Source organism: Aquarana catesbeiana, linkage group LG02, assembly GCF_042186555.1.
Source record: "Aquarana catesbeiana isolate 2022-GZ linkage group LG02, ASM4218655v1, whole genome shotgun sequence".
Lineage (NCBI taxonomy): Eukaryota > Metazoa > Chordata > Amphibia > Anura > Ranidae > Aquarana > Aquarana catesbeiana.
Genome location: NC_133325.1, coordinates 814,020,454 through 814,033,600, shown reverse-complemented (window position 1 = coordinate 814,033,600; position 13,147 = coordinate 814,020,454). Strand labels below are relative to the sequence as shown.

General features: G+C 48.7%; 2 protein-coding genes and 1 long non-coding RNA gene across 4 annotated transcripts in view; all 3 read right to left on the bottom strand.

Moving 5' to 3' along the window:
- The window catches only part of LOC141129552 (myoferlin-like), a 644,669-nt gene that overhangs the window by 393,395 nt on the left and 238,127 nt on the right, over nucleotides 1–13,147 (bottom strand). The window lies entirely within an intron of this gene.
- LOC141129549 (uncharacterized) lies at nucleotides 4,476–5,957 on the bottom strand. Its single transcript, XR_012241841.1, has 2 exons — nucleotides 5,047–5,957; nucleotides 4,476–4,995 (listed from the first exon to the last, which is right to left on the bottom strand). It is a non-coding gene; the product is annotated as an uncharacterized lncRNA (long non-coding RNA).
- Nucleotides 6,037–13,147, bottom strand: part of SLC37A1 (solute carrier family 37 member 1) — a 30,653-nt gene continuing 23,542 nt past the window's right edge. For both annotated transcript variants that reach the window (XM_073617643.1, XM_073617644.1), the window contains exons 12-20: nucleotides 11,843–11,933; nucleotides 11,333–11,395; nucleotides 10,023–10,108; nucleotides 9,617–9,665; nucleotides 9,300–9,373; nucleotides 9,011–9,089; nucleotides 8,280–8,377; nucleotides 8,037–8,101; nucleotides 6,037–6,970 (exon numbers count right to left, since the gene is read on the bottom strand). In XM_073617643.1, coding sequence (XP_073473744.1) covers nucleotides 6,955–6,970; nucleotides 8,037–8,101; nucleotides 8,280–8,377; nucleotides 9,011–9,089; nucleotides 9,300–9,373; nucleotides 9,617–9,665; nucleotides 10,023–10,108; nucleotides 11,333–11,395; nucleotides 11,843–11,933 — 621 coding nt within the window. In that variant the 3' untranslated portion in view covers nucleotides 6,037–6,954. The remainder of the gene's footprint in view (nucleotides 6,971–8,036; nucleotides 8,102–8,279; nucleotides 8,378–9,010; nucleotides 9,090–9,299; nucleotides 9,374–9,616; nucleotides 9,666–10,022; nucleotides 10,109–11,332; nucleotides 11,396–11,842; nucleotides 11,934–13,147) is intronic.

The window sequence follows — 13,147 nt, the reverse complement described above, 5'->3', positions numbered from 1 at the left end:
AATAAAACCGCGCTAAAGAATTCAAAGTACTCAAAGCTGCATGAATAAAACACCAATATCTGTGTAAAAAAAGGAACAAATAAACAAAAAACGTGCGCTCATAATTAGTATAAAAATATTTGTGCAAAGCAGGTCATATTGAAACGATCCACATTAATATAAATCATTACTTAGAACAACTATTAATCAAAATGCTGTTAATAATATAAAGTGAAAAGTGTACTAATGTGCTAAGAAACATGAATTAATACACAGCTTAAATATTCCCACACTCAATAAACTGTGACATTAACCAGTCCTCTAAGTGGTAAAAAAGCTTCTCAGCAGTGAGAAGAAAAGGTAGTCCATAAATGGATGACAGAAAGAGAAAAAAAAAAAAAGTTCCATAGACAATACACCGCTTCAAGAGAACACAGGAAAGCTTCCACGATCGATCCGGTCAGACAACCACACAGGTGCATGGAGAAGAAGGAGGTGTATACATAAGGTTCCCCTGGAGTCCAAGGATGTAAAAGGTGGACTCTTACCCTCACTGATGGACCTCCCTTCTGGCTCCGAATCCTTTGGTGTGTCCTCTGTCTCCGACCTGGCGCGAGCCAACACTTCCACAGCTTCAGCTTGTAGTTTGAAGATTCCTGTTACCATGTGGCTGTGGGTAGTGGGGTCCCCCAGGGTTCTGTGCTGGGACCAATCCTATTTAATTTGTTCATAAACAATCTGGAGGATGGGATAAACAGTTCAATCTCTGTATTTGCAGACGATACTAAGCTAAGCAGGGCAATAACTTCTCCGCAGGATGTGGAAACCTTGCAAAAAGACCTGAACAAATGAATGGGGGAGGGGCAACTACATGGCAAATGAGGTTCAATGTAAAATAATGCATTTGGCTGGCAAAAATCTGGGAAATCTAGAATGAAAAAGGACCTGGGGGTCCTAGTAGATGATAGGCTCACCAATGACATGCAATGCCAAGCTGCTGCTAATAAAGCAAACAGAATATTGGCATTAAAAAGGGGATCAACTCCAGAGATAAAATGATAATTCTCCCGCTCTACAAGACTCTGGTCCGGCCGCACCTGGAGTATGCTGTCCAGTTCTGGGCACCAATCCTCAGGAAGGATGTACTGGAAATGGAGCGAGTACAAAGAAGGGCAACAAAGCTAATAAAGGGTCTGGAGGATCTTAGTTATGAGGAAAGGTTGTGAGCTCTGAACTTATTCTCTCTGGAGAAGAGACGCTTGAGAGGGGATATGATTTCAATTTACAAATACTCTACTGGTGACCCCACAATATACAAATACCGGACTGGTGACCCCACAATATATAAATACCGGACTGGTGACCCCACAATAGGGAGAAAACTTCTTTGCAAAAGGGAGTTTAACAAGACTCGTGGCCATTCATTTAAATTAGAAGAAAAGAGGTTTAACCTTAAACTACGTAGAGGGTTCTTTACTGTAAGAGCACCTGAATGACCACAACATACAGGGATATACAATGTAATACTGACATATAATTACACACATAGGTTGGACTTGTGTCTTTTTTCAACCTCACCTACTATGTAACTATGGGCGGGGACCGGCCCGCGTTCCATCCATCTATGGGCGGGCGGCGGGGACCAGCCCGGGTTCCATCCATCTATGGGCAGGAGACGGGGACCTGCCCGGGTTCCATCAATCTATGGGTGGGGGCCTGCCCACGTTCCAGCCATCTATGGGCGGGAGCCAGGCCCGGGTTCCAGCCATGTATGGGTGGGCGGCTGGGACCGGCCCACATTTCAGCCATCTATGGGCGGGGACCGGCCCAGGTTCCATTCATCTATGGGCAGGCAGCGGGGGCTGGCCCATGTTCCACCCATCTATGGGTGGGCGCCGGCCTAGGTCCCAGACATCTATGGGCGGGCGGCGAGGGCCAGCCCGGGTTCCACCCATCTATGGGTGTTGGCCGGCCCGGGTTTCAGCCATCTATGGGTGGGGGGCAGGGACCGGCCCTGTGTTCCATCCATCTATGGGCGGACTGATTGTACCCAGGTCGATCCATCGTGTACATCCAACGTGTTGGTTTTCTAGCATGCAATTACTGCCAGCAGCTATAAAACTATAGTCGCTAGCAATAATTGTGTTCTGCCGGGAGGGAGGGTTCCCTCAAGCACCACCAAGTTATAGACTGCCATTGGAAGGGAGCCGGTGCCGGAAAGCCTGGAACTATGATTCAGAGTGGCTGATGGGGAGTTAAGTGACTTCAGTCTGTCCAATTATTTCACACTATCCCAAATTTGTAGGGAATGGCAAATTATAAGATTTGGTGATTTGCCTACAAGCATGTGGGGGAACCCATTACAATATCTCTACCGAGATAGGATTGGCTTTCAAAGCTTCTAGAGAGACCCAGAGTGGAGGACTGGTAATAATGGTGGGCCAGAGGCTGTGCAATAGGTCACTATGTGTGGAACCAACAGGGCCCCGCCTCCCCCGGTGTCTAGGTTGGAATGACAACAGATCAGATTTGGTGCCCTTAGATAGGACATCCACTATGACTTCTCTGGGACACCAGACATGATTATCTTCAGATGGGGCCTCCGTAGAATTTTATATGTTTATAAGTGACACCAGTTATAACAGAAGTGGAAAATATTCAGGAAGATCTCTAAGGAAAGCGATGGAGATGATCTTCAACGTGATAAGATGTGTGGCTAGGATGGCACACTTATCTTATGTATTATGGAAAGGATCAGGGACAACCCCCCAAGTGAAATTTACTGACACGACACATTTTTGTTTTGTTTGGTGTTCCTGCCAGTCCTTCTGCTTTATGATATAAAAATAAATGAAACAAAAAACTGCGCTTGGAAAGTAAGGTAAAATCTGCGGTTATAAGTGAGGTACACCAATACAGAAAAGAAATATAGAAAAACCGCGCTAAAAAATGATATCCAAAATTAATGAAAATATACAGTCCTATACAGAGGAATGTCCAACCATCACACGGTGAATAACGTGAATATTCATATGTTGTTAGGTGAAAATTTAAATAGAACAGATCTATGTGGTGAAATGCTTACCAGAAAGTAAGCCAAACAGGCGAGTGGCTTAAACCCAGCCTGGGCCTTTAAGAACAAATGATCCCAATGGATCCTGTTCCATTGGGATCGTTTTTCTTAAAGGCCCAGGCTGGGTTTAAGCCACTCGCCTGTTTGGCTTACTTTCTGTGTGATGGTTGGACATTGGAGTGGCATTGAACCCATCATGTTCCTGGGTCCCAGGCTTGGCTCTCTCGTACCTGGGCACTGTTGGGGGGGTGGAGTGGCATTGAACCCATCATGTTCCTGGGTCCCAGGCTTGGCTCTCTCGTACCTGGGCACTGTTGGGGGGGTGGGGGGCTGGCAGGTCAGCCTTGCATTGCCTCATGGGACTTGTAGATTCACAACAGCTGAAGGGCCACCAGGTTGGGACCCCAGAGACACTCCACTGCTGTTCCTACAGTTGGACAATCCACTCCTCCCCCATCCCACTCTTTGCTCCCCCTCCTACAATTTGTAAAATGCACCATGACAGCACTGGGCCTCCCAGAATTCCAAAGCTGGCCCGTGACAAGATATATATTTTCTTTTTATGGGCAGCCGCTGTCTGTAACAGACATTGTAAAAATCAGCCGCATTTTTATAAACTGAAAATTAACAGAAGGTTGGGAACCCTGACAAGGATATGAAAAACATTGCTTGATATACAACACAGAAATACAAAAGTAAAGATCAGGCTTTCACTTTGCCACATCCAACAATCAAAGGCAAAAAGAAGAAACCGACAAGTAACTTTGTTTGGTACAAAAAAAACAAACGGCACTCCGTGAGACGTATTTCTATATATTTCTGTATCATTTGATACTTTTTGTGTCTTTGTTTTAAAGTGTGAAATTATATTTTATATACAGTGTATGTGTAATAAAGTATCAAGTGATAATTTATAAAAATACGTCTCACGCTGTGCCGTTCAAATCCTTTTTTTGTACCAAACAAAGCTACTTGTCGGTTTCTTCTTTGTACAGAAATACGTTTTCCAGTAAGACAGGAAGTGGTACAGGAAGCCAAGTGTGGGTCTTTCTGCATGTAGAAATAGTCTTCGCCTGGCTCTGGTTTTCATGTAAGAAACCGTCAAACAACCAGGAAGTCAGAGAACGGGGAAGAAACAGAAGACAACCTTCATGGGAGGAGGAGGAGGAGGAACGGTGTCTGGATGGTTACCAGATTAGCAAGGAAATGTGTGATTAGAATCTTCTCCATCTTTCTTCCGATCAGTGTGGAATAGGTTACCTGAAAAGCCGGTTCTACAAACCATCAAGAGGTGAAGATCTTCCTGTGAGATTCTCATCGGGAGGTCACAGCACCATTGGTGAAATTTTGGGCTCAGCTCACTGATGACACAATATTCTCAGATGTTCGATGGACACCCAACAGATGACCCAGAGCCTTTAAATCAATAGATGGGACCGGGAGCCCCCTTTATTAAGATCATAAAATACAACAGATGGGACCAGCCACCAGTCAATAGTACGATTGTCAGGATTCACAGTGTATGGACATCAATGTCCTTCATCACAATCATGTTACAGTTCAAGAAGAAGAAGAACACCCGATTCCGACTATCTGTGCAAAAATATCACCAAGGCCGAGCCTGAGACAAATTATTATGAGAGAGAGATGGGACAGAGACTGACCTGAGAAGAGAGAGATGGGACAGAGACTGACCTGAGAAGAGAGAGATGGGACAGAGACTGACCTGAGAAGAGAGAGATGGGACAGAGACTGACCTGAGAAGAGAGAGATGGGACAGAGACTGACCTGAGAAGAGAGAGATGGGACAGAGACTGACCTGAGAAGAGAGAGATGGGACAGAGACTGACCTGAGAAGAGAGAGATGGGACAGAGACTGACCTGAGAAGAGAGAGATGGGACAGAGACTGACCTGAGAAGAGAGAGATGGGACAGAGACTGACCTGAGAGGAGAGAGAGAGAGAGAGAGAGAGAGAGATGGGATAGAGACTGACCTGAGAAGAGAGAGAGACATGGGACCCCATAAAAAAGGGAGAGGAGGTCATCTAGACGAAAAAAGGTGCCAGGAAGACACTTCCGATTAGACTTCTTACAGAGACAGTTTGTAATAAATATTGTGATCTCTGTGTGACCTTCATACATACACAGTGTACCCGTCTATAGAGGATGTACATCTGTCACACACACCCATCTAGAGGAGGTACGGCCTTCATATGGTACCATCTATAGAGGATGTACATCCTACATACAGTACATACCAGTCTAAAGGAGGAGGCACGTCCTTCACAACCCCCCCTATAGAGGAGGCACGTCCTTCACACCCCCCCCTCTATAGGAGGAGGCACGTCCTTCACCTCCCCCCTATGGAGGAGGCACGTCCTTCACCTCCCCCCTATGGAGGAGGCACGTCCTTCACCTCCCCCCTCTATAGGGGGACGCACGTCCTTCACCTCCCCCCTCTATAGGGGGACGCACGTCCTTCACACACCCCCCTCTATAGAGGGACGCACGTCCTTCACACACCCCCCTCTATAGAGGGACGCACGTCTTTCACACACCCCCCTCTATAGAGGGACGCACGTCCTTCACACACCCCCCTCTATAGAAGGAGGCACGTCCTTCACACACCCCCCTCTATAGAAGGAGGCACGTCCTTCACACACCCCCCTTTATAGAAGGAGGCACGTCCTTCACACACCCCCCTCTATAGAAGGAGGCACGTCCTTCACACACCCCCCTCTATAGAAGGACGCACGTCCTTCACACACCCCCCTCTATAGAAGGACGCACGTCCTTCACACACCCCCCTCTATAGAAGGACGCATGTCCTTCACACACCCCCCTCTATAGAAGGACGCACGTCCTTCACACCCCCCCTCTATAGAAGGATGCACGTCCTTCACACCCCCCCCCTCTATAGAAGGACGCACGTCCTTCACACCCCCCCCTCTATAGAGGACGCACGTCCTTCACACCCCCCCCTCTATAGAGGACGCACGTCCTTCACACACCCCCCTCTATAGAAGGAGGCACGTCCTTCATATGGTACCGTCTTGGCTGTAGATCTTTTACTTTGATAGCGCCTATATACAGAACACTGTGTGCCGCGTGCACTGTATATACATATTATGGGATGTACACAATAATACAATATATACATTATTCTAAAACAGAATACCATTTACATCATCTATACAGCTCTCTGTATAATATGAACAGAGAGAGGGAGGGGTATACTACATAGGATAAACCCATACAGCTGGACTTGAGTGGGAGGAGTCTAGAGAGATTAGCCCCACCCTCTGAACATTGCAGGGTATGGCGGATGGAATGATGGGGTGCAGAATATTCCCACACTTTTCAGGAGCAGCGCCCGGCTGTAACACAATACAGGACAATAGTGACACGGGGTACACTCCATCCATGGAACATTCCTGTCCCAGCATGCACCGGTCCCAGCCTATCAGAATCCAGCTGTGAGCATTGCCGAGTGTTGGCTAAAGAATTAAAGACTCCGATGAGGGTTATGGTGGGCTAGAGACACTTTCCCCCCCCCCACCAGGAATGACACAAGGCCTTCATTGGATGGAGCCCCGTAGGCCGTGTGGAGACGGTACAATCCCCAATTCCTCTGGATATAAAAATTATATTAATGTATTGCTGACCTGCGATTGGCTGAATTTTGGGGCAGTAGGGCCAGCACACATAGTCCAAAGACAGTTTCAGAACAACAAAGAAAGCAGCTGCTCATTCCGAGGTTCACTGAACCCACCAACGTCTGAGCCCCCCAAATATCCATAGTATGGAAGATTCCCCATTGAAGTCTGTCTGATCAGGATAAAGATGGGATTGTCCACATGAAACCCACACATGGAAACCAGATCTCCGTGATGACGATCCTCCTAATGTTCCTTCCACCTGAAAATACAACAGAAGGTCATAAGAGAGACCTGCAAAGTACTACGAGATCGTGATGTCAATGTGATGATTGTTCACAGCAACAGATCCAAACCACCAATCATTCCTCTAAATACCCATGTGACTTCTCTCTCTGTCCCCCCCTCCCCTGCATCTGTCGCCTGTCTCCCCCCTCCCCCGCTTGTCCGTCCCCCTTCTCCCTCCTGTTCCCACCTCCCGCATCTCTGCCACCTGTCCCCCCCCCCCCGCATCTCTCTCTCTCTCTCTCTCTCTCGCATCTCTGCCACCTGTCGCCCCCCCCGCTTTTCCCCCTCCCCTGCATCTGTCGCCTGTCTCCCCCCTCCCCAGCTTGTCCCCCCTACCTCCCTCCCGCCTGTTCCCACCTCCCCTCTCCCGCATCTCTGCCACCTGTCCCCCCCCCCCCCGCTTTTTCCCCTCCCCTGCTGCCTGTCCCCGCCCCTCTCTCCCTCCTGCATGCCTCCTCCCTGTCCCCTCCCGCCCGTCTCCCCCCTCCTCTGCATCTCTGCCGCCTGTCTTCCCCCTCCTGTCATCCACCCCTAACTCCCCTCTCCCTCCTGTCCCCCCCTACCACCTGTACCCCCCCTCACCTCCTGTCCCCCCCCTGCATCTCTGCCACCTGTCCCCCCTCCCCCGCATCTCTGCCGTCTGTCCCCCCTCCCCCGCATGTCCCCCTTCCCTCTCCCACACTGTCCCGTCCCACCCCTATCATCCCCCCCTCCCCACCGCCGCTCTCCTGCCTGTCCACCCCTCCCTTCCCACCCCACCTGTCCCCTCCTCTCCCGCTTGTCCCCCCCTCCCTCCTACATTTCTGCCACCTGTCCCCCCCTCCCCTCAGTGGTCCAGATACAAATGAACGGCGCTGTTGATATGGGACTATTTTTTGCCTTCTACCTCCAATGTGTAAGTTTCTATTGAGGGAGGGTGAAGTCACATAAATTTTCTCCCCCATAAGTTAAATGACGGGGGGGGGTGTTAAATACTACTTTCCACCCCCCATTACTCCTCTGTGTCCCGAGCACCCTGCAACCAACAAGATGTCACTTACTCTGTCACTTCTCCTTCCGCCGGCCTCCTGCAATTCAGCTCCTTTCTGATCAAACGCAACAAGAACTGAGAAAAGAGACGAAATGACATCACAGAGAAAGTTATGAGAGAGATCTGACATCAGAGACAGAAGTATAAGCAGTACAATGTGACAGAATGCGTGTATGTGATGTCATATATATGTGTGATGTCATAGAGAGGATCAGAGATTGGATCAGGCTCCATCAATTCTGACAATACTCACCAACAAGGCAAAGGCATCGCTCATCATCAGCATGAAGAAGACATTGTGCCAACCGTACGGTGACAGGAGTCCCGCCAACAGGGGGCCGAGAGCAGCACCTGGGAGGGAGAGGAGAGGGATGGAGAGTCACAATGGAGGAGGGGAAGGGAACGGGGGATACAGTGATAGATGGATGCCAGTAGGGAACACTGAGGTGGGGGTGGGGGGGGGATTGTCAAGAAAAAACACAGGAAGGGAACACTGGAGGAATGCTGGGAACAAATACTGAGACAGGGAGGAATGTAAGGGGAAATGGGGGAACCCGGGAGGGAAGAGATCCCGGGAAGGGGGAACCCGGGAGGGAAGAGATCGCGGGAAGGGGGGACACTGGAGGGAAGAGATCCCGGGAAGGGGGAACCCGGGAGGGAAGAGATCCCGGGAAGGGGGAACCCGGGAGGGAAGAGATCGCGGGAAGGGGGGACACGGAGGGAAGAGATCGCGGGAAGGGGGGACACGGAGGGAAGAGATCGCGGGAAGGGGGGACACGGAGGGAAGAGATCGCGGGAAGGGGGGACACGGAGGGAAGAGATCGCGGGAAGGGAGGACACTGGAGGGAAGAGATCCCGGGAAGGGGGGACACTGGAGCAGGGGATGCTGGGAAGGGGACACTGGAGCAGGGGATGCAGGGAAATGGAAGGGTTGGGAATATTCTGGGTGATCAGTAGCAGGAAATGGTAAATTTGGTGTCTCACCTACAGATCCAGTACCGTCTATAATGGCCGCCACTGTAGAAAGAGCGTGTGCGTTTCCCTTTAGTGACTTGTGTGTCCCCTGTGAAGAGACGGAGGAGATTTTATTTCATGAAGACCTCGGAGGAGATCTGAAGAATATCGCAGACACTCACAGGTATTGGGTCAAATGGGTTATAATCGCCATACTGTCTTAACTCTCCACCCACATTAGGCAAATAGTTGTCTAAAGTGAGGAGGTTGTCCGGCTGTACACTATGACATCAGAATGACAGAAAAATAGAAGACTCACCAGGTCAGCGGACACGGCGGTTGTGATCAGGGAATACGGCCCGTTCACCAGCGCTCCACACACCAGCAGCATCACTAGAAGGTACAGGGACATTAGTGACCATGATGTGCACACTATGAATACATACATGGAATACATGGACAGACATTGTCCTATGGAGGCAAGGAGAGCGTCTGCTCTGCCCATAACCACCAATCAGATTGCAGCTGTCATTTTTAATGTTATACAATGAGAGCCCCTCTTATTGGTCACTGTGACACTTGTCCTTCCTCCAGATGGGACAGAAGAGGATGAGAGGAGTAAACTTCAATACTCACACACGGTGAACACGGGACCCGTTTTACTGACAGCAGAGAAGAAATAGAGCTGTGAATGGAGAGACAAGAATCAGACACCGATATACAGAACTCGGTCCATAGAGACACATTCCCGTCATAGTATACATTACATCACACTGCAGGCAGTACTGACTTATACAGCAGTGTGATGTCATCAGTGATGTCACTGCTCTGTCAGGGATGACCCTACCCCTTTATATTAGATCCCTCCCATCTGACCACCTGTGTTATATAGATCAGTGTGATGTCATTAGTGATGTCACTGCTCTGCCAGGGATGACCCTCCTCTCTAAATCAGATCCTGTTGTGCGTTACTATATATTGGTATAAAAGACGCCCGGTATTTTCCCATCTATTGATCACCTTGTGCCATATCGGTACTCACAGTGGGGGCGGCGCACATCAGCATGACTCCGCAGGTTGTGGCACGTTTGTGAGATTTATCGGAGATCACACCGGCTAGAATTCCACCTAGAAATACAATTAAACCATATTCATTGTGAACTCGTCACCCTCCCAAGTCCCTGAACCATCCACACCCTCTACTACCCACCAGTCCCTGAACCATTACTACCCACCAGTCCCTGAACCATCCACACCCATTACTACCCAACAGTCCCTGAACCATCCACACCCTTTACTACCCACCAGTCCCTGAACCATCCACACCCTCTACTACCCACCAGTCCCTGAACCATTACTACCCACCAGTCCCTGAACCATCCACACCCTCTACTACCCACCAGTCCCTGAACCATTACTACCCACCAGTCCCTGAACCGTCCACACCCATTACTACCCAACAGTCCCTGAACCATCCACACCCTTTACTACCCACCAGTCCCTGAACCGTCCACACCCATTACTACCCACCAGTCCCTGAACCATCCACACCCATTACTACCCACCAGTCCCTGAACCATCCACACCCATTACTACCTACCCACCAGTCCCTGAACCATCCACACCCATTACTACCCACCAGTCCCTGAACCGTCCACACCCATTACTACCCACCAGTCCCTGAACCATCCAAACGCATTACTACCTACCCACCAGTCCCTGAACCATCCACACCCATTACTACCCACCAGTCCCTGAACCGTCCACACCCATTACTACCCACCAGTCCCTGAACCGTCCACACCCATTACTACCCACCAGTCCCTGAACCGTCCACACCCATTACTACCCACCAGTCCCTGAACCATCCACACATTACTACCTACCAGTCCCTGAACCATCCACACCCATTACTACCTACCCACCAGTCCCTGAACCATCCACACCCATTACTACCCACCAGTCCCTGAACCAAAACCCTCTACTACCCACCAGTCCCTGAACCATCCACACATTACTACCCACCAGTCCCTGAACCATCCAAACGCATTACTACCTACCCACCAGTCCCTGAACCAACACCCTTTACTACCCACCAGTCCTTCCATCCCAATTCTCTATCAGCCATGTTCTTTACTACCCTCCAAGCAATGCACCAATCACAACCTTTACTATCCTCAGTCTGCCTTCCAACCCCTCCTTGTTTTGCTGACCTTTAATGCTTACATCAACCACACAATACTGCACCCCTATTCCTCCACCATCCCCACCCTTTACTGCACCCCTATTCCTCCACCATCCCCACCCTTTACTGCACCCTTATTCCTCCACCATGCTAAACTGCAAACTCACCAAAAATTCCACCCACATCAAAGAGAGTGGACATGTCACCAGCATGACGAGCGTCCATCCCACCTGTCGGGAGAACAAGATGGTGGAAACACTTACTATACCGAGTAATGGGGAAATTGATCGTAGGATGGATGCAGAGCAAAGAGGAGTGTTCTGTTACCAGTGGGAGGGGCTACATGAAAGGAGGAGGAGTACTGTATAATATTGTGGCACCAAAAGGTGTAGCAGGAGAGGATATGTGAAGAAGTGGTTGGGGTTCCAAAAAGTAATATGAGGTCATATCAGAGGAGCTCTATAGGAGAGGTATGAGGGAGGGGCCTCTAGGCCGAGGTGAGAGGAGTTCTATTAAGCAGCAGAAGTAGTCCTGCACAGTAATAATAGGTGTGGTGGTGTATTAGAGGCAGTTATATGGTGTAGGTGAGGAGCTCTATGGAGGGTCCCTCTGGATAAGGGGACAGATTGTATGGGTTTGGAACACATAATTGGAGTAATTCTGGGGAAAATACTCACCGGCATTTGCCATGTACAGGGGCAGCCAGAAGAGGAAGGTGTAACTGACCAGCTTGGCAAACAATAAGCACATGGAAAACTCCACCACGCCCTGGCGGGACACGAAAACAAAACAAAACACCACAACGTTACTGGAACACTCATAAATCATTCAGAATTTGGCCAATCATAGGTAGATATGTCGTTGGCTAAATAATAGATTTCAGAGTGTGGTAATAAATGGGGTTCATGCAGAACAGGGACCGTTCCCTAGTGGTGTACCCCAACGCTCTATCAGGTTCTGGTCTATTTCCACTGTTCATTCGTAATAGAAGGATCGGTGGGTAAGAGGTCGTTTTGCTGATGTAGAATTGTGGACTACAATTGCAAAGCATGGCGATTCCCCATCATTTCTATGTACTGTATTGTCTCTCTAGTGCCCAGCGTCACTATCTGACATCATATCTGTAAGCCAAACCAAAGGCATTGTGAGATTAGTAGTCCCTCAGAATGGAAATTGCTCCGTATGACTATGCACCCAGACTACATATCCCAGGGATATTTGCTATCAGAGAGAATGCTGGGAAGAGCATAAAAAAAAAAAAAAAAAAAAAAAGAGACCAGGGACGCGCCCCGTGCTCTCTTCCTCCTGGACCTGGTGTGTGACGGACCTCTGTACCAGGAGAGTGAGGTTGCGGCCTAATATATATATATATATATATATATATATATATATATATATATATATATATATATATATATATATACACACACACACATACGGCCTACCTATATACACATACATATATATACATACATACACACACACACACACACACACACACACACACACACACACACGGCCTACCTATATACACATACATATATATACATATATACACACACACACACACACACACACACACACACACACACACACACATACACACACACACACACATACATATATATATACACATACATACATACACACACACACACCATTACCTTGTTGCTGCACCCTATTGGATATAGTTAATGAGCTCCAACTGCCGGTGAAGACCATCAGGCCTGCAACATTACTGCCATTTCTACTTAAAGGGCCCTCATACCGTTCTTGCTTAATTGAGCTCTAGTTACGATTAAAAGTTGAATAGGCCGGCCTGGGGTTCCCCCTTTAGAAGTCTTGTCAGAATTAATGCTTAATTTTCATTTATCCTTTCAGGTCATGTTCAAGTGGTACTCCATGGTACATACGCGTATATAATATACTGTTGTTCCCAGATTGTCTTAAACTTGTATTATTGTGGAGGAATTCTTCTGCTG